The sequence below is a fragment of the Aethalodelphis obliquidens genome, unplaced genomic scaffold, assembly GCF_003676395.1.
Source record: "Aethalodelphis obliquidens isolate GAN/ISIS:26980383/991018 unplaced genomic scaffold, ASM367639v1 scaffold5, whole genome shotgun sequence".
Lineage (NCBI taxonomy): Eukaryota > Metazoa > Chordata > Mammalia > Artiodactyla > Delphinidae > Aethalodelphis > Aethalodelphis obliquidens.
In genome coordinates, this window is record NW_020837949.1 from 16,986,468 (window position 1) to 17,008,538 (window position 22,071).

At 36.1% G+C, this 22,071-nt stretch overlaps 1 protein-coding gene across 2 annotated transcripts in view; it reads left to right on the forward strand.

The window, feature by feature from the left end:
- The first annotated feature begins 1,590 nt into the window (after positions 1-1,590).
- MTPN (myotrophin) overlaps positions 1,591-22,071 on the forward strand; it is a 62,023-nt gene continuing 41,542 nt past the window's right edge. Inside the window, exon 1 of one of the 2 annotated variants that reach the window (XM_027101804.1) lies at positions 1,591-1,988. In XM_027101804.1, coding sequence (XP_026957605.1) covers positions 1,917-1,988 — 72 coding nt within the window. In that variant the 5' untranslated portion in view covers positions 1,591-1,916. The remainder of the gene's footprint in view (positions 1,989-22,071) is intronic. The other variant, XM_027101805.1, reaches the window with a different exon arrangement.

Genomic DNA, 22,071 nt, shown 5'->3' on the forward strand with positions numbered 1-22,071 from the left:
TAGACGAAGGTTGAGGCCTAGTCAAGAGGGCTCACAGAGGCCTGGATAGAGTTTGGTTTTAGTGACAAGGTGGTTGGTGGTGTCATTTAAAGAGAAGGCGTGGTCCAGGGGACAACTAGGTTTAGAATCTAGAAGAGACCAAATCCTATTTCGGACATGTTAAGTTTGAGACATTCAAATGGGTAAGAAGTTGAATATCAGAATGGATCACATAAGAGAAGTCTGGGCTAGAGACATAAACCAAGAGCTGTCAGCAGAATGTAACTCAAAGATCACACAGGTGGGAATTAGAAAAGAGATAGGAACTCCAGGATTTACCTAGCAAATTCATCCTTGAGATTTGTTCCCAGAAATGTATCATCATTAGGTATGTGAAATTGCATTTCTGTCAGAAAGTAAAATTAACAGAATAACAATCAAGGTAGCTATTAAATATTTGGAGATTTTTCTTTTGATTTGAATCCTATCTCTATTTGCTAGTTCTAAATCACAGGCGTATATATATATATATATGCGCTTATTGAACACTACTGTCATATCCCCTTAACAAATATGGAAAACTGAACAGGGCAGGGTTAAATAACTTTCTTGAGGTGACACAAAATTAACAAAGGTTGGGTCCTGTATTCAAAACTAAGCATTCTGGTTCCAGTCTGTGTTCTGAACCCCTATTCTATATGGCAAGCCTAGTAAAGGAGTTTATCATTTATCCGTTTAGTGGGTCATAAATAATGGACTATACATATATATATAATAGTTCCAATAAGCATTTTTATTGGCTTTCTTTATGTTCATGTGTGCACGCCTGGGTCATTAGGGTTGAGGCACAATTCATTTGGTGGCTGTGCCCCAGGGTATTACAGCCAAACTCTAGGAAGAGTAGAACCGGTTTCACTAGAACGGTCCTGAAGCTTCAAAGCATTAAAAACAAACGAACAAAAAAATTTAAAAAACACAAATTGTACCGGTCAGTTAAGTTTGCTCTGCCCTATGGCATCAAACTGAATTCCTAGTCTCTGGATATCATTTGCTGGTCGGGGAGATGAGTAGAGTTTTTCCCTCCACAGAACATTACACGTAGTATTGGCACACTGAATTCACATTGTTGTAAGTATGGAAGCGTTCCTTGAGGGCAAGAATTGGTTTATGCCATCTTTTTTCCTACAGCCTCTGTGCCTAGCAGAGTCTGACATGCAGTAGGAGCCTAAAGGATGCTTGACAGTAGAGGAAGGAAGGGAAGGAGCAAGGAAGCGAGGGAAGGAGAAAGTAAAGGAGGGGAGGAGGGAAAGAAAAGAGAAGGCAAGGAATTCAAATCAAACATTCCTACTGCACACTAGGAAGGTGAGCAACATGCCCTCCAAGGCTATGGGTTTCTCTTAAGTTTTTCCCGCTTATGGGGCGCAGAAACGTCCTGATCCCCTCTGGAATACCCTAAATCTCCCGCCACACACTTTCTGCCCTTCCTGACCTCCGACCCCCTTGTTCGGCCTCCCAGACCCGCCCACTCCTCCCCCAGCAATCTCCGCCAGCCGTCCCAGCCACTGCGCCTGCGCACGCGGGGCGCTCGGCCGCGGGCCGTCGGGGCGGGGTCCCGAGCGGGGCGTTCCGCCGACGGGAAGAGGAAGAGGAAGTTGGGGGAGGGCCCTAGCGGGGAGTGAACCGGAAGTGCAAGCGCTCCAGCTTCTCTTCGGCCAGGCGGAACCTTCTCAGCTGGGCCCGGTGGCCGCAAAAAACTTTCTTTCTCCCGCCCTAACGGTCGCCGCGGCCAACTGCCTCGCTCGCCTGCCAGCCTACCCCGCCTTCTCTTTGCTCCGGCTCCGCGCGGCCCTGTCTCCCGCTCGCCCGGCGGTATCCGCTTGCTGCTGCCACCGCCTCCTCGTTTTCTGCCTGGCTAGCCGGCCCGCCCCGCTGCAGTAATGTGCGACAAGGAGTTCATGTGGGCCCTGAAAAACGGAGACCTGGATGAGGTGAAAGACTATGTGGCCAAGGTACGTGGGGATGAGTGGAGTCGCGAGAGCACGGAGGTGGGATGGAGGGGAGGCTTGAGGAAGCTGCTGGGAGCTGGGCTGGCGGGGGCGGGGGTGGGGGAGACCTCCCGGGTGGAGGCGGCACCTAGAGAGCCGGGAGGCAGGGAGCGTCCAAACTGAAAGATGGGTCACAACGCGGTCGCGTTCTGTGTCAGGTAACTGCCGTGGTGACACAGTCAGGCTCTTGCCTTCCCGACCTCTTGGGGGAGGGGAGAGTGGTGACCCGCTCTTTTAGAGTCACTTACGAGCCCTGATGACTTGAGTTCGGCCCTTTTCTACTCCAGAGTTACACTTAAATCTTTTTCTGGACGAGGTAATTCTCCATCTTGGACCTGCCCACTACTGAATGAAGTAACAAGTGATTAGGGTCAGAGGAACGTTTTCTTTAACTTTGGGCCTGTTATGAATTTAAAGTATTCATTGACCGTGAAAAAGAGTACCGAAAATAGCAGTAGTTAAAATTCTGAAACTTGGTATCACTTCACTGTGAAGTCGTTTAACTTTGGGTGTGGCCTTTTCCCTCTCCCCCGCTAAAACAAATAACTTCTTTGCTTCCAGTGGTAGGGTTGTCATTTAGCATCTGGGCGTCTTTAAGTTATCTGAGCAGTTTCCAAACAAGTGTGTGAACTTTGGTTGCTCTGTCTTTCTCCTTGATTCCATCAGAAATGCTTATATGTGTAATAAATAGTAAGGCAGTTTAGTCACAGTACTCTTGGGGGTAGAATCATGATGAAGAAAGCTAATCGCAAACCTAAACCCAGATGTGAATCCACGTTGTGATCAAGTGGTAAACTTAAAATTTCCAAGCTGGCCTGCCTTTGGACCCTGAAATTGTGCATTGTGTAATTAGGAGAGAACTTACATGTGATTTTAATATGGTGATCTAAAAAGAAATCTTTGAAAACAAAAGTATGACTTTATTACCTAAGCATGGAGCACATCTTGCTTCTAAAAAGTATAGCTTTATGACATGATCAGGGAGGGCATCTTGCTCACCTTCTAAAAGTGTAAGAAGCCAATCCAGATTTTAGTTTTTCAAAGGATATGACCACTGGTATGTTGCTATGTTTTTGCTTCAGAGTTCTGTTAGAAACAAGTAACCAGAAGCAGAGTTTCTTAAAACTTACAGGATTGTGCAAGGCAAGCTACTGATAGTTTTTACTCTGTTTAGTACCATTACAATTTAGACTTTTCGCATAGTCTGAAATCGGACTTCTTGGATGTTTCCCTTAAGATTAAAGGAAGGAAATTACTTGGAACACTTCAGTCCATGGTATGGTTCCAGTGGTGGGACACTGAAGTACTCTGGAAGTGAGTGGGCTTTTGTTTTTCTGTTAATGGTGGAACCTAGGTTATTTGATATTCTTGAGATATGAAAAGTTCTTAAGTACTGAGCTTGCAGCTATAAAAATAAGTTTATATAGTGTCTTCCTGTTATATTATTTAGTATCATACTTGTGAGTCTTGTAAAGTAAGTCCTTTTATTAGTCCCATTTTACAGATAAGATTACTGAGATGCAGGGTACTTAAGAGGAAAAAAAAAAATCCAAAGTTATAGAGAGAACAAACGAAGGCAGAACTAAACTGCTGACTCCCAAACTTAGACTCCTTAACTTCTCCATGCAGTCTCTCACAATCTAAACTGTAATTGTGAAAATTTATGATATCAAGATTTCTAGCAGGACATTCCCAAGGTCCACATCCAGGCAGATTATGCATAGTTTTCAATCACACAAAAACATTTTTGTAAAAATATGTGCCAATACCAATGGATTAATTTATTTGCAGTTAGTTTTTATACTAGGTCATTCTATTCAGTTTGATTTTGATTTTTTCCCTATTACTACCATACTGCGCACTGTCATTAACAAAAAAGATGTGCATGAGAGGGAAGGATAGACAGTCAAAGCAAAGTAAAAGGAAGTATTAAGAACTGGTTTATCCGAAAAGGTTTGACTCTAAAGTAATTCTATGAACAGACCATTGAGCTTTTTCCTTTCTTAGTTTTTATTGGGTAACTTGAGTCTCTTCAAATATCTTTTGCTTTGTTAATGAAAAATAATAAAAAACAAAACAACCAAAAACTAGCACTCCATTTTTTTCTGACTGAGCTCCCTTATTGTGCCTTTTCACATTTCAGGTCCTCATAACATGGTTTCTTCTGCTCAGCCTCTATCTTCCCTGCTTATTCACTGATTTACCTTTTTCATCCACCAATTTTTGCACACATTATTATTCTCTAAGTTTATGTAATGTGCATTTATCTGAGTGTGTACAAAGAAAGTACGTAAAGAAACATTTGGACTTGTGTAGTTTTCCTTCTAAGGGGTGAGAATCTTTAAAAATACTCTTCTGAGTACTCCTGTGAATATCTCTCACATTGCTAACATTTAAGAATGGACCTGTGGGTGAAGCATTTTAGTATTTCCCTTTTTTAAAATTAATATTTTAAAAAACAATAATTGTATTTTTCTATCTGCTTCTGACTTCTATACAGAAATCTGGAGTATGGATAGGCATAAATTGTTGGTTTGGGGTAACTTCTTGAATTCTGAAAAATAAGTTCAGAGTTCCAAAACCATTGAAAATTGTTATGTTCCTAAATGGAAAAAGCAGCATATAAAGAAAAACTTAGATTACTCCATATTAAATATTCATCTGTGTCATTAAAACAATATCTGAAACAAATTGGTTTCTTGACTGACCAAAAGACCATATTTACTTAATTCATCCATTTTTCTTGGGCACCTTTCAGGCCCCCAGCACTTTGCTAAGCCTGGCATAATAGTGAAGAATTTGGACACACTGCTCAGAAAACTCATATGTTTATATTAAGCAGACCTATGTGGAAAAGCGTTCATGGATTTAAAGTAGCATGCAAAGTAAAATAACATCTCACTTTTGTAAGCAGTTTGTCCAATTGGAAAACAAGAGAAAGACGCAAAGTAAGATATTCATGAGCAGTAATAGTAGATATTCACCCATTTTCAATCTGTATGATTCCTCTTGGTGCCTTATTTTTGCCTTCCATTTCTGCCTTTATGTTAATTTCTCCCAATGGAGTTAATTCGGCCCTCACTTGAGCTCCGGACTGCCTAATGGGTAGCGCCATTCAGATAAATTCCAAATTGAGCTCACATTTTCTTCTCAAAAATTGTTTCTATTTCTCTTGTCCCCATTTTGACTAATGACATTATGACCCAATCATTTGCACAAACTAGAAATTGGGGAATTTTCCCAAATTTCTGAGTGTTATCAGGACTCCCTTTCTTAGTCTCTCTCATCCATTCCTTACTCTACATTCTTATTATCACTACTTTAGATTAGTTGCTGCTGCTTAACCATCTGGACTGTATTTTCCTTGACTGTAGTTCCCCCCTCTTTCCTGATCAACTTGAACATCTCAGCTGGAGGGATCTCTCTCTAATACGAATCTGAGCATCTTATCTTTTTCAGCCAACCTTCTTCACTGCCCTTACACTTTTGTGATTACCCATTATTTATTTTAAAAAGGGCCAACTCCTCCTTGGTTTGGCGTACTAGATCGTGAAAATCTGGCCTATGCTTGCCTTTTTAAACTCTCTCTACACGCTCTCTGCTCCAGACGCTGCTAGGCTGTTTCTTACTTGTGTATCTTCACATGTGCTCTTTCATCCTCTTTGACCAAGTCAGCTCACCTCAGTCCCTAACTCCCAACCTGGTGAGCTATTTTTCCTCTTAGCTTAAATATCATCTCTTCCAGAGAAGCATTTTGACTTCAAATGGAGTGCTGCTTCTTTTACTGTTTCACTTATCAAATTGCTGTGATTTTGTTTATATGTCTGTCTTTAATTAAAGGCTGTGAGCCTCTGGAGGATAGATACTATATCCTTTTTCATCTTTGTGTCTCCAGTATAGTGCCAAGGAATTTCACACATTAAAAGCATATGTTCCAAGTAAGAAATTCTTTTTATTCTTAACTTCACTATAGTTTCAACATCTTGCATTAGTTATATAATAATAATTACCATTGACAGGATGACTTATATTGCCAGGTACTAGAAAGCATTCTGTAAGATTTTTACGTAAATTTTCATTTGCCTTTTACCACAGCCTTTCAATATAGGTAATAGTATTCCCATTTTGAAGATGAGGAAATTGAAGCTTAGAGAAGTTAAGTAATTTAACAAGGTCACAAAATAAGTAGCACAACTGGGATTTAAACCCAGAGCTGTCTGAATCTACAGCCCATATATTTTTCACCAGATCAGTCTGCCTTGAAATGGTTATCTGGCTTCTTAGCTCACAGTTGCTTAGCATGAGCACATTAAGAAAATGAGAAAGGGGCTTGCAGGAGGCAAGCACAAGTTATCTCTGTGAATAAGGAATAGTAAAAGGGGTAGGTTTTTAAATTTTCAACTGTTTAATTGTAAAATTGTTACATTTGGAAATAATTAGCATGGAGACATCGCTATAAACTTTAAGCCTTGTCAGGTGCTGTCTTTCTCAAAGTGTCTGTAAAGAAACTGATTAATTGATTGATTGATTGAAAGCTTGTGGAAACTTTTTTGTATGTGTCGTCATGCGTAATCTTATAATTTGTATTAATAATTACGATCCTGTACAGTACAGGAAAAGTTAAATTGTGTCTGTTTGCCTTAAGAAGAAACAAAAGTTAACTGAAGTATTGAGACTTCTATTCAGAATGGTTTAAATTAAACAAATGGCACTTTTTTCAAAAGATATGTTCTTAAAACTTTATATATTTGAGTACTGTGATGCCATGTACAGGTATAATTTCATTTATTTATCACATCAACCCCTGAACATAGTTAATATTGTTAACCCAATTTTAGAGATTTTAGAGATGAAGAAATAGAGGCAAAGATTAAATAACTTGCCCAAGGTCATACAGCTCTTGAGTAATGAAGCTGAGATTTGAACTTACTCTCTCGGGCTTCAAAGCTCCTTGCTATTTATGTCAGCATACCATTGACTTTCATTTCTCAATAATGCTAGGTAACTCAGGGGGTACTGTATTATTGAGTAAGTATTAAAAATAATCACAGCAGGATGGTAATTATCCATTGAGACTACTTAGAGGTGAGCTTTGTGATTAGTTTTGAGGATCCAACTCTCTTAGAGGTGAATGCTTGTGAGTTATATTGATAAGTAGTACCTTAGAATCTACAGTAGGTCTGATATATATACTCTCTTGTTTACATGTGCTTCTGTTTCACTTACTGTGAAATACTATACATCAGGCCTCTAACTTCCCTTTCTCTGTGGTTTCCTTTCCCTCTCCAGCCCCCAATCTAATTACACCTGCCTTTGACACTCTGGTATGTTTGAAAAGCAACAATTGTTCACCTGTGAGAGAAAATGATCTCTTGAACCTGAGAGAAAAGTATCAACTCTAATCTTTAGAAATTGCATGACTTATTGGGATCACTTTTCACTTTCCTAATAAAATAGGCAATTGAAAAGAGGTCCTGATTCACACTATCTTGCATGTATCAGTTTTATGCAGTTTCCTTTTTTGTTGTTTCTTTTTGTTTGTTTGCTTCTTTTTTAAATTATCAGTTTCTTTCTTATAAAAATTTGTCACTGTGTTATGCCCTTTCTGCAGCAGGGCTTGTGACCCAGTCAGAAAGCCAGTAGGTCAGCTTGTAGAAGAAGGTGCCCTCAGTAGATACAGAAAGTTTAGTATAGATACTTTTCTATTAGTCTTTTACTTTGAATTTAAAATAATGCAAGATTTTTTTAACATTGGAAGACAAGTTTTCACTCAGATGTCCATATGTAGTGTTTTGCTTTGAGATTTTAAACATTATCAAACTAGGGCAAACAATTTAAAGTGTAATATGTTAAAGCTGATTTAAATTTTAAAATGATATATGCTTATTATTTAAGAGATAAAGCTGTATTGATAGAATAAAGTGCAACAAAGGGTCCCATTGCCCATTATCCCTACCCAAGTGGTTTTTTAAATTTAAAATATAGATTTTATTAGGTATTTTTAAGACAGAAAAGTATTTAAAAAGGCAGAAATTGGCCCACAATTCTACTCTGTAGATAATTCCTATTAACTTTAAAAAGTGACATTAACTCGGGAACAGATTAGAAAATGCAAGACCTGTGGCTCTCTGCCCCAGTCCCTGTGAACAAAGTTAACCACACTTAACAGGTTCACATAATTAATTCCAGAGAAACATTGGAAAAACCGCTTACTCATCCATTTCCCCACTTAAAAATAATTCTATACACACTTCTGCACTTTGCTTTTTTTAATTCCTTAATAGTTTATTTTAGATTCTACATTGAAATTTATTCATCCCCCTGCCTTTTTAAATGGTGCATGCCTCCATTTTATGGATATACCATAATTTATTTAACTAATGCTCCATGATAAACATCTTTTTCCAGCGTATGTTATCATGATTACCTTTGTACATATGCTTGACAGCTTCTCAGGCTATATCTGGATGACCCTCCCGATGAATTTTATCAACTTAGACACACATCAGTAGCACTTGAGACTGATCATTCCCTAAGACATTGCATTTTTGCCATTTGAATAGGTGATTTGCATTTCTTTAATGAGGAAATCAAACATCAGAACTTTATTAGCATTTGTATTCATTTCGTCAGATTTCTTGTTTATATCTTTTGTTCATTTTTCTAGTAGGTAATTGGTCTGTTTTTTATTGATTTGTATGAGCCCTTTATAAATTAAGGAAGTTAGTATTTTGGGTTTGTTTGTTTGTTTATTTATTTATGGCTGCGTTGGGTCTTCCTTGCTGCGTGTGGGCTTTCTCTAGTTGCGGGAAGCGGGGGCTGCTCTTCATTGAGGTGTGCATGCTTCTCATTGCGGTGGTTTCTCTTGTTGCAGAGCACGGGCTCTAGGCGCACGGGCTTCAGTAGTTGCGGCATGTAGGCTCAGTAGTTGTGGCGCACAGGCTTAGTTGCTCCGCGGCATGTGGTATCTTCCCTGACCAGAGCTCAAATCTGTGTCCACTGCATTGGCAGGCAGATTCTTAACCACTGCACCACTGGGGAAGTCCAGGAAGTTAGTTTTTTATCATATGTTTTGCAAATATTTTTTCCAGTTTGTCTCTTGGCTTCATTTTTTTGGTTGTTGTTTTACAACAGTCTTTACTTTTTATGTGGTTAAGTATATCCCTTTTTCCCCCTTTTGTGACTTGGATTTTGTGTCCTATTTAAAGAGACCTGTTTATTCTCCTCTATCAGATTATGAATAAATTTGGTCTTTCTTCCAGAACTTCTGTTTTTCATTTTTTTGCATTTTAGGCATTTGATCCTTCAGTTACTTATTTTGAAGTAAGACATGAAATAGGAATATAGTTTGTGTATTTTTTTAACAGTTTCTACATTTATTGTAATTCCTCTTTACCTACTAATCTGAACTATTTATCATAAAGAAAATTCCAATATGTGTTTGGATTTCTTGCTCTTTTTCTATCCATACTAAACTGTTTTAATGGTAGTTTCATAATATGTTTTAGTATGGGATAGAGCCACTTTCCCTCTTATATTCTCTTTAGAATTTTTGCAGGAGGGTTCCTATAAGGATTTTTCCTTTTTTCTATCATTTCAGGGAAACAAGGAGCATTTTTGGAACCTACCTCACATTTAACCCATATGACTTCATAAACATTAAACTTTTTTTTTTTTCTGGCTCGCTGGCATTATGTGAAGACATGATGCTTTAGATTTTAATTCGTTATGAAGTATCTTAAGATAGGAGGATATGGTACAGTACAGCAATATTCTGTGTCAAAGTATTTGAAACAATAAAGTTGTGCTTAGGTCATCAAATCACAGCTGAATTGATAATTAAGAATTACTTTATGGTACTACATCAAAAGCCACCTTGTAATGAGAAATATGGCTGAAAGTAATTTTTTTGCAACTTGATTTATTTTTTTAGTCCAGAAACCATTATAAGGGTGTAGAGGACCTGTGATTAATGAAAGCAGTGAGAGAAGAAACAAAAACATAAGCTGACCCAAGAAAATGAAGAGAAAAGAGTCACATTATCTTAAAGTTCCACAGAACCATACAATAATTAATATGTATAAATGTAACCTTGAGCTTCAAGAAAAGTTAAAATTTGATCTACTTTTATCTAAACAGAGATGTGTATGATATATTTTGGAAAGATTTCTATTTGACCATATAAAGTAATGAATATTTTGATACTTGGGTCTAAATTCTTGGCCCTCTGAAAAATTTAGATATCAGAAAAAGGTAGATAATAAACATATTACCCATAGCATAATAAAAACCATAGTAGCAAATTCCCTGTCCTTAGGGAATTTGGAATTTTGTGATTGGTTTAACTATGATTGAATGTATTGGCTTTGCAATTAAATCCTCCAGCTGTGGCTCTCTTACTAACTGGATCACTTTGAATGAGTTAGCTAACTGCTCAGAACTTGAGTTTCCTCAATTGGGGAAAATGGGGATAATGATACCTACCTAATATATGTAAACTGTATACTATTTTCCCTGCCATATGGTGAGTGCCAATAAATGTTAACCATTGTGATTAATAATAATAACCAGAAATTTGTTTAGTAGCAAAACTACTTAAAGATCATCTAGTCCGTCTCCCTCATTTTGTAGATGAGGAAAAATCAGATGTTAAAGGACTTGACCCAGAATATACTGCTAATTAGGATTAGGAGTTTAATTCACTTTTCCTGATCTGAACAGGTGCCTTTTTCACTACGCTGCAGTGTTTTCTAATGAAGTGCTTTATACTAGCTGTTACCTCTGTTGGAGTATTCTTTTTTTGCCCCACCCCATTTGCTTGGTAAATTTCTGGTTATTTTAAAGTTTTTGTTCTGCATAGCATTCCCTGACTGTAGTTAATCCCTCGTTTATGCCAACATGGTATCTAATATAGAGCTTTCTTATTATATTATGTTTTAGTGTAGTTTCTTAAACTTGAGAGCTATGGGCTCCTGACTTGACTGACAAGTCCCTGGACTTGAGTTTGAAAAACTGAGTGGCTTAAGAAACTCAAATCTTGCTCTGTGAAATATGTCTTTAAGTTTTGAATGTTGAAAAAGAGTTTTGTCTTAATGACTGGTTAAAAAAACAAAGGTGAATGTATAGGAGTATATCACTTGTTATTATTTAAGTATTTGAATAGGTATTTGAGCACACAGAGACTCCCCCTCAAAATATTTCTGCAAATCTTGATTTAAGATACAGTGTTTGTAGAGGGGGGGTTGTTTTCTTGGGGGTGGGGCTTCCCAGACTTTGAAGCTCCTTCCTGTGTTTGAGGAGTTCCCTGCTATATAGTATGAATCTTGGTGAAGTGCAAGCCCTGGCTCCTACTACACAAAAGCAAAAAAGGACAAATAAATTGTTTTCTCGTGCCCAAACTTTAGGAAATTGGCCCATAGCCCAAACATGACTAATTGGATGCTTTTATCTGGAGCCTGTGTGGGCACAGTAAAAGATGTAGTGGCAGCAATAAAGCATCCAGTTGCCAAAAGGAGAAGTAGTGACATCTCTTCTGTACTCAGGTGGTTCATGTCACAGATTTTGATTTTGATTTCTTGCCTTTAAGCCTTCTCGCTCAGTTCCTGCCCGTTTACTGAGTGCAGTTCTTCAAACTTCCCAGCAATTCTGAGAACTACTTTTAATGCCTGTTTAATGCATTACATTTCTGTTGATCAGTATGAATTGGTTTCTGTTGCTTGCAGTTAAGAACCCCATATTAATTTTTACCTGCCTGTCCCCTGTTGAGCTATGAATTTTTTAGAAGGTATCTTTGTATTCCCAATCTTTATCACATTGTCTTTTATCCACCTATATAGTTTAGTTAAATTTGCGTTGAAGCCATATCTCTAGGAATTAACCCTTCCTTGCTTTGTTGTTTTCAAAGTTGTTTTACCACATACCTCTTTAAAACAGATGTTCTTAGTGTAAATGATATTCCTGCATTTCCTCACTTAAAAATACCTCAGTTTTCAAACTTGGTTCACTTTTTCCTCACTACTGTAATAGTTGTGAAATACAGTAATAGTGATAGCAGTTGTATAAATATAACACAAACTTCCACTTGTAACCTCTCGTGGCCATCATTTTAGAATTTCAGTTAAGAATTTTTAAATTCTTAATTTCATTGCAGCAGTATTTACAGTAGCCAAGATATGGAAGCAACCTAAATGTCCATCAGTAGATGAATGGATAAAGATGTGGTGTATATATATACAGTGGAATATTACTCAGCCATAAAAAAGAATGAAATCTTGTCATTTGCTACATGGATGGGCATCAGGGGTATTATGATAAATGAAATAAGTCAGAGAAAGACAAATACTATATGATTTTCACGTATATGTGGAATCTAAAAACCAAAATAAGTGAACAAACATAACAAAACAGAAATGGATGCATAGATATAGAGAATGAACAGGTGGTTGCCAGAGGAAGGAGAATGGGAGGGGTGAGTGAAATAGGACATTAAGAGTTATAAACTTCCAGTTACAAAATAAATGAGTCACAGGAAAGAAAGGTACAGTGTGGGGAATATAGTTAATAATATTGTAATAACTTTGTATGGTGACAGATGGTAACTATTATGATGATCATTTTGAAATGTATAGAAATATCAAATCACTATGATGTGTACCTGGAACTAACATAGTGTTGTAGGTCGTTTATACTTCAATTAAAAAAAAATAAGATTACATATATGAAAAGTGCTTTGAATAAAGACATGTGAAAATACTGTTACTCACTGAGGAAAATACTAAAATCTATAAATGTCTTAAATGTAAATGTTTCCATTTTATTTACTATATATATTAATAATTGCCTTAAATTGTCATTTAATCCCAATATAACTTAAGTTGTTAAAAAAAATAAAAAAGAGGATTTCCCTGGTGGTGCAGTAGTTAAGAATCCACCTGCCAACGCAGGGGACATGGGTTTGATCCCTGGTCCAGGAAGATCCCACATGCCGCAGAGCAACTAAGCCTGTGTGCCACAACTACTGAGCCTGCGCTCTAGAGCCTGCAAGCCACAGCTACTGAGCCTGTGTGCCACAACTACTGAAGCCCGCGTGCCTAGAGCCCGTGCTTCACAACAGGAGAAGCCACCACAATGAGAAGCCCATGCCCTGCAACGAAGAGGAGCCCCCACTCGCCGCAACTAGAGAAAGCCCGCGCACAGCAATGAAGACCCAATGCAGCCAAAAATAAATAAATTTAAAAAAACCCTCAGCTTTCTCATCTGAAAATAGGGATTACAATAAGTACCCAATTCACGTTTTAGCCATAAATTTTATGCAAAAATTTTACCCAATTTTTAAAAGAGATAATTAATGTAAAATTTAACAAAGCAGTGCCTAAGATATTGTAACTGTGTAGTAAATATTCGCTATTTGTGTTGTTTTTATTTAGACCCTTTCCTAAGAGGAGGCTTAGAGACATCAAGGCTCTCTTACAGCCTGGACTTTGTAAGCCATACAGTCTCTATCACAACTGTTCATCTCTGCTGTTGTTAAAAAGCAGCCATAGATGTTATGTAAACAAATGAGCATGTCTGTGTTCCAGTAAAACTTTATTTACAAAAATAGGCAGCAGACGAGGTTTGGCCCCACTGGTCATAGTTTACTCACTCCTGCATAACATTGAAGTTACAAAAACCAGGTTGTCCGATAAACTAAATTTAATTTCTTTCCCCTTGAGTTTTTGAAATCTAAAATAACTAAAATATATGATCAAATATAAAACTTATTTTCGGGATCAGCCTTTCCAAAAATATGATCTTTATGGTTTAAAGGTATTGAACTGTAAGGAAAAGCAAGGCATGGAAAGCCATGTACAGATAGGGGGAAGAGAGAAGAGAGGCTGAATGAAATTCTTTAAAAGAAAAAGTGTAGTGTTTCTACAGTAAATGTGAACCTTTAGGCAAGAGGCCTAAAATTATTCTGAAAATTAGGAATCATTACTTATAAACATGCAAAGAGAAACTAGATCTTTAAACTGTGAAAGGGAATTTTACAAAATCTTCTCAGCTATCAAAGGTCATCCATCACCAAAAACGTGCCAGAATTCTTCTCTTTCCGGCCCTAGTGCCAGTCGCGTGACCTGGCTTGATTTCCGACTCTAGGAGTGAAAGAGAAGGCTAGTTAGCACAGTTCTCACTGGTTCATTCACAGTTCATTCATCAAATATCATTTGAGACCTACAGTGCTGGCCAGTGTATTCAATAACTCTTCTGAGGATGAGTTTTCTTTGGTAGGTTCAGATAAAAGGGTGTACAGGACAAACAACAAATAAGATAGATAGTTGTATGGGTTCTCAATAAATTATTTCCCTATTTAATACGTGACATATGAAAAGAACTTAGAAAGCAACTATACAAACGTGTTAAGAAAACATACAACTGTATAAAAAGAATAGATTGCTGTAAGAGCCAAGAAATCATATTTGGTTGCAATATAGAGGAGAATGAATGCTATAGAACATCACATTCAAAATGGAAGATAACGAGAACAGAATGCCTTCCCTTTGAGTACTCACTCTATGCCAGGTATGGTTCCACGTAATAAATATACATACAGATATGTATGAAATTTAATCCTCACATCTACCCAGGTAGGCCTTATCTCCATTTTATAATTAGGGAAATGGAAATTAAGTAACTTGCCTGCAATCCTACAACTAATGAGTGGAAGGATTGGATTTGATCTGATTCGTTCTAGAAGAGTATTCTTTCCACATCATTTGTAATGAAATGTTTCAGAACTACATGTGAAATACTAGATGGAAAAAAAAATCAAGATTAAGTATTACAGTAGGTAAAACATTGAGATCAAACCAGCAGAAGATAGGGAAGAACATACAAGTTTGAACTGATAAATAGAAATACAAGTTTTCAGAAAAAAGACCCCAGATTGGAAATAGACAGTCCCTATACTTCTATTCAAAATTAATAAACCCAAATGAAGAGCAAGATACATGCTGGCTAAAATGATTAACTATGAAATTTTTTTTTTTTTTAGTCTGTAAGCTTCTGGGCAAAATAATAACATTAATTTCCAAGGGGTTAAAAAAAAACCATCTTACCTTTAGATTATTTTCTGTGATGGTACTGGAAAACAGTGAAATAAGCAGTTCTGTCAGGAATAAAAGATACGAATATATTTAAGTTGTCATTCATGTATGATGGTGACAAAAAACAATCTTAAGAAAATATATAACCCCCTTCCCACTCAGCAGATTTCTACAGAGATCATGCCTGAAATTTTAGGGACTGAATTTTTCTTTCTCTTCCCTTCTCTCTTGCCCTGTCCTTTCCTCCCTTTCTCCCTCTCTCTCCTTATCATGGGATTATTTACAGATACAGCCTTTAAGAATATAAACCATTGGAACAGAGTACAAGGGATTTCCCAGGCTACATAATATTTTTAGGAATTTATTCCAATTATGGAGCCATGAATTAGTTTCTTGAAAATGAAGCTACTTTTTGATCATATTAATCTTTTTCCACATTGAGATACTGCTATAATGTTTTGGATGGATTTTCTTAATTTTGGTAGTCTTTCTTCATATATAGAAATATATATTTTGTTAAATTAAAATTGTAATTTTATACTATCAGTAAAAATTTTAATACTTCACTATTTTCAATTAGAAAATCTCTAATGCTTTTAAACCTTTCAAAGAAGAAAAGTGTGCTTTTAATAAGTAAATCAACTATATAAAACTAATTTAAATGCCTGAAGTAGTCATTTTGAAAGAAAAAAAAAAACTTGAAAGTTCCAGATAGATGTATAGATGGTATATATGGTAACATACCATAAGATTTGGGACCTTAATTATTGCAGGCTTCCATTTTAAAACGTTTTTTTGTTAGTAAGAAAGAAAGATGCTTAACACTTTTATGGATTAAAAATACTTATAAAGACTTACACATTTGCACTTAACATGTTTTCTGGTGCACATTTTATTTCTTTGCTTTCTGTTCTGTGTGATGCTGCTAATAAGTAAATTAATGAAAATGAACCTATAATTTGAATACATACTTTCAGAACCTTGAATAGTCCTAGGTTAAGAGTCCCAGAGACAGAGATACATAATTATTTGTAAAATGGTGTTAAAAACACAGGACTTCGTTTTATTTTGTAGTTCTCATCCTTAAACAAGGTATATGTGTTTTGTTTGTTTTTTACTGCAAACAGCTTTTTTCTTTTTGGCCAGATTCTCAGCCATCACAACCATTGAAGTGTGTCAAAATTACCACCACTCATAGTAATTTTGTCAGTGAAAATAACCCTCAATTGGGAACATATCTGAGGTGACTTATCTGTTGGATATTAGAAGGTGATCACTTTGGTCAGGATCAGCCTAGTATGGATTTTTAACTAGTAATAAGAAACTATTGTTTAAAACATTTAAAGTGCTTTATGAAGCTGTATCTTCATATATTACATTTATTAAAGAGATGCTCATTAAATGATTATTTGTTATGGGTATCATTGTTCATTACTTTGAAATGAGTTCATATTTATAACATTGAGAGTTCGATGCATTTGGTGTGACAGAACTTTACTGTTAACTTTGTAGAAACTATGTGGACTAAGAGCAAGCTGATTTTATTTTATACTCTTCTCAGACTTTCTACCTTTCTGTTGTGCCATCTATCTATATTCTGTATCGTAAAGTTTCATATAATATTATCTGCAACTCTGATACTGGTATTTATAACTCTGGTACTGGTTTTACCCACTAATGTCACCAGTGCAGTAATATATGATTTTTCTTGGCAAAGTAATATCCTAAGGTAAGGACTTTTAACCTTGAGTGGCAGGGGAGGGAGGAGGACAGAGGGAGGGTCATAGGAAAGGAAGGTCCATAGCATTCATCCAGTTCCCAAAAGGATCTGTCATCATAAAAATACTGAAAAAGAAAAACAAAACAAAAAAAACCTAAACACCCGAGTCTTACAGTCTTTGAATTCTAAGTGGGGACAGGTAATACTTAGCTGTAACTGAATTACTAGGGACATTGACTCAACTGTATAGAATTTGTTAAATTTAATAGTTTTGCTACATTCTACAATCAGTCAGGTGTCCAGTATTAATTTACGTGCTGCACTACAAAATGGTCACACGTATGCTAATTTAATCTACTCTTTGCTAAGTAGCTTTTGAGGACACTGGTTTCTTGTGACAGTAGAGTATGTACTTATGCCTTAGAGCTCAGTTGCAGCAATGTGTACGTATCTTAAAGATCAAAGGAAGAGAATTAGTCGTTTCTTTTCACCTGAAGAAAAGCCTAAAAAAGTAGGAAAAGGCTAAAATAGTAGGTCTCTGCAGGAGCCAGATAACCATTTCATTTAGAAATATTTTAAAGAACACTATCCCATCCGAATGTTTATTATTCAAATGAACTTCATCTTGTGTAGTAGAGGCCTATAAGAAGTACTGGATCTATAGTAACTATCTCCACCAAACTATACTTTTGAGATGCATTTTAAAAATGTTGCTATTAAGGATAGGAAATCTGAAACTATTAAAAATATGTTTTTATTCCATATTAAAGCCATGTAGGAGAGTGGGGAAGGCAAAGATTGAGAAAAACTAGGGGAAATCTAGTGAAAGGAAGAGTTAGACATCTAAAAATATAGAAATACTAAGTAAACTAGACTGTTCTGATTTACTCTGTATTTGGATTGTGGGTGTTAGAGATAGAACACTTCCTATCATAAAGCCCCTTGAAATTTCTTTACTGGTGTACCTAACCTATTACCCTTTGTTTGCCTTAAACTTCTAGTAGCTGCACTTGCAATGAAGTAGTAACAGCAGCCTACCAGAAGAAAATTTGCTCTCTGGACCATATAAGTGATTAGACTAGTAATATCCCTAGAACACGGATAAAGCAAACCAGAGACCTAATTTTTTTTTTCTTTTCTATTGAAGTATAGTTGATTTACAATGTTGTTTTAGTTTCAGGTGTACAGCAAAGTGATTCGGTTTATATATATATATATAAATATATATATATATATATAATTTTTTTCAATTCTTTTCCATTATAGGTTATTATAAGATATTAAATATAGTTCCTTGTGCTATACAGTAAATCCTTGTTGTTTATTTTATATATGGTAGTGTGAATATGTTAATCCCATACTCCTAATTTATCCCTAACCCCCCTTCCCCTTTGGTAACCATAAGTTTGTTTTCTATGACTAGAGTCCTAATTTTTGCACTGTGCTATGAAATAACAATAATCACAATATCCCAGTGGCCACTGTTTAATGTGAGGTTGTTTACTGAGTGCTTGGTCTACATTTTTTTGTTTAATTGTCAGAAAATTTTGTTTTAAAAAAGACCATAAAAGACTTTTTGCAGATGAGGTAAATGAGACTTGAAGAAATTCAAGTAACTTGCCCAGGGTAACCAAGCTAGTAAATGGCAGAGCCAGAATTTATTTCTGGATCTGTTAGATTCCAGAGAGCACTCTTGTTCCATTACAGGAACATGAGTATTATTATTTTTTTAATTAAGGAGGGAGAGGAAGAATGGAGTTTGAAGTTTTGTTTGACTTAGCACAAACTGTTGTCAAAAGAGAAACTTTTAGAACCACAGTGACCATAATCCAGCTCTTGCTGAGCAGGTTACAGGCCATTACTTGACCTGATGAACTTTGCCTGTTTTGTTCACTTCTGTATTTCTACCACTTAGAATAATGTATAGCTCATAGTGGGAGCTCATAAATATTTGTTGAATGAATGAAGGAATGACTAAATAAATGACTAGTGAATGAAAAACTCTTTAAAGCTTCAAGGTCTTATGAAAGATCTACAGCTGTGTATACCAGGGTAAGAGGAGTTTATGTAGAAAGAGCTTGCAGCTATTCTCTATCCAGAAGGCAAAATCAAGATCAGATTAAGGAATATCAGGTCAAGGTGAAAGTCATTGGTAAAATTTAGAGTCTAAATGACAGGAAAAGAAGAGCATCCAAAGTCTGAATAGGAAAGAGGGCATTAGCAGAGTCCAAGTGAACCAATTCACCTCTTTCTTGACGTTAGCAAACTGGCAGATAGGGTGTCTGAATGGGGAGGGGCGGGGGGAGTAACATCCTTATAGGATTTAACTCTTGCCACCCAGTGCATTAGGGGGGTTCTGTGTTCTTTGATACTTTTAACTACTTCTAAGGTGTAAGTAAGACGAAGGATGAGGAGATCAAATAAAAATGATGCCAGGCCGCTTTGACTTAATCATGTAAAAAAGTGGTTCATCATTTCAAGCTTCATAATTAAATAATAATTTAAGTCCTTGTAAGACTTCTTTACCTTTGGCACAGAATGTTGCTTATTGTTTTCCCCTAATTTGTTATTCAAGAGGAAACAGTCAAATTGCTACACAAGATCACCAAAGCCAGGTATTAGTTTGCCAGTTTTGTTTAAAATGAAAAGTGAATTGAGCAAGTACTTTGGCTCCTAGATTTTGATTCAAAATATTAAGACTTTTTTTTTTAATTAGCTTGGAGATTTTCTGCAGTTAGTGCTGTAATTGCTGTATATTGTTCTTAATTCTTTTCTTCTGTTCTGAATGTTCATTTTTATAAGGATATATATAATTTGAACAGTGTCAGGTTTGGGAACAATTATTCTAAAGGAAATATTGATGGATATATATTATATATGTATGCATATATATATATTTATAAATATATATAAATATTGGGGGGTTTCTCAAGCATTAGGAACTCTAATGAACTCTTATTAACACTGATTTTTACAAAACTAGAAGGATAGATCTTTCAAGTCAGATGTTCTGAGGTTAATTTTCTTAGGAAGCAAGATGCATTGAATGGTGTTTCTATACAGACTTTTTTATGGACTTCTAAATTTGTAAAGATTGTCATTACCTTTCAGCTTATATGAAAAGTTATCACAATTAGTGTACTTAAAATTTTTGTTGTTGTTTCAAGACTTAAGCAGAATTATAAATGTTTTCAAAATCTAATGTGAAGTAAAAGAATTGTGGCAGACTTTAAAAATCCATACTTTTAATTTAACCATCTCACAAAAGCTCACTTGGTTTTGCACAGTTTTGGTTCTGTCTATAAGTAATATTCTTTAATATAATTAACATTTTTACCTTATTTTCAAAATAGTCTAATTCTAGTATTGCGTTCCTCTTTACTCCATCAGTAATTTAGGACATTAAGTGTTGGTTTGGTTGTGTGTGTGTGTTTGTGTGTTGTTTTGTGTGTTATTTTTGTTGTTTCCTTGGGTTTTTTGTTCTGTTTTGTGTTTGTGCTAAAGCCTTTGGTACTAATTTTTAGTTTTATTGCATTGGGATTAGAGAATGGGTTCTGTAAGCTCCTAAACTTGGGAATGTATTGAGGTTTTCTTCGGTCTATTATAAATGAGTTTTGTTAATAGTCAGTGGAAATAGAATTGTAGTTTCCATAGAGTCGAGAGTTTGGTATATATTAATTCAATCTCATTAATTATTAATCAAGCCTGGCTATATTCTTAACTGCCAAAGACTGAGATTATGATGATAGTCCCTCACTCCAATGCTGTTTTTTTAATGTATACTTCATTTTGCTGATTCTTTCTTCTTCTTTCCTCAGCAATGGTTATAGATTGATAGACCTTTTTTTTTGAAGTATAGTTGCTGTAAATGTTATATAAGTTACAGATGTACAATATAGTGAGTCACAATTTTAAAGGTTATACCCTATAGTTATTATAAAATATTGGCTAGGGCTTCCCTGGTGGCGCAGTGGTTGAGAGTCCGCCTGCCGATGCAGGGGACGCGGGTTTATGCCCCAGTCCGGGAAGATCCCACATGCCATGGAGCCTGCGCGTCCGAAGCCTGTGCTCTGAAACTGGAGAGGCCACAACAGTGAGAGGCCCATGTACAGAAAAATAAATTAATTAATTAAAAGAATATATATTGGCTATATTCCCCATGTTGTACAGTTATCCTTGTAGCTTGTTTTATTTTATTTTTTTTGTAGCTTATTTTATACATAATAGTTTGTATCTCTTAATTCCCTACCCCTGTATTGCCCCTCCCCCCTTCCCTCTTCCCACTGGTAACCATTAGTTTGTTCTCTGTGTCTGTAAGTGTGCTTCTCTTTTGTTATATTCACTAGTTTGTTGTATTTTTTTAGATTCCACATATAAGTGATACAGAGTATTTGTCTTTTTCTGTCTGACTTATTTTACTTAGCATAATGCCCTCCAAGTCTATCCATGTTGCTGCAGATGGCAAAATTTCAGTCTTTTTTTATGGCTGTGTAGTATTCTAGTGTGTGTGTGTGTGTGTGTGTGTGTGTGTGTGTGTGTACACATACATACCACATCTCCTTTTCCATTCATCTGTCAATGGACATTTAGGTTGTTTACATGTCTTGGCTATTGTAAATAGTGCTACTATGAACATTGGGGTACATGCGTCTTTTCAAATTAGTGTACTTGGGTTTTTTTGGATATATACCCAGGAGTGGAATTGCTGGGTTATATGGTAGTTCTGTTTTTATTGAGAAACCTCCATACTGTTTTCCATGGTGGCTACACCAATTTACATTCCCACCAACAGTGTACTGAGGGTTCCCTTTTTTCCACATCCTCACCAACATTTGTTATTTACATTCTTTTTGATGATAGCCATTCTGACAGGTGTGAGGTGCTATCTCGTAGTGGTTTTGATTTGCATTTCCCTGATGATTAGTGGTGTTTAGCATCTTTTCATGTGCCTGTTGGCCATCTGCATTTCCTCTTCGGAAAAATGTCTATTCGGTTCTTCTGCCCCTTTTTTAATTGGGTCGGGGTTTTTCTTTGTTTTGTTTTTTTTTAATGTTGAGTTGTGTACAACACTATTTTTGTCAGTCGTTTTCTTGATATTCAGATAAAAATTCATGACTGACGTCTACATTTTTAAAAATGTAAAATGAACATCTTTTTCCCATTTACTTTTCTTTGCCTTTAATTCTACTTTGTCATACATTAATATCACTCTTCTTAGGGTTTTTTTTGTTCTTTTTTGTTT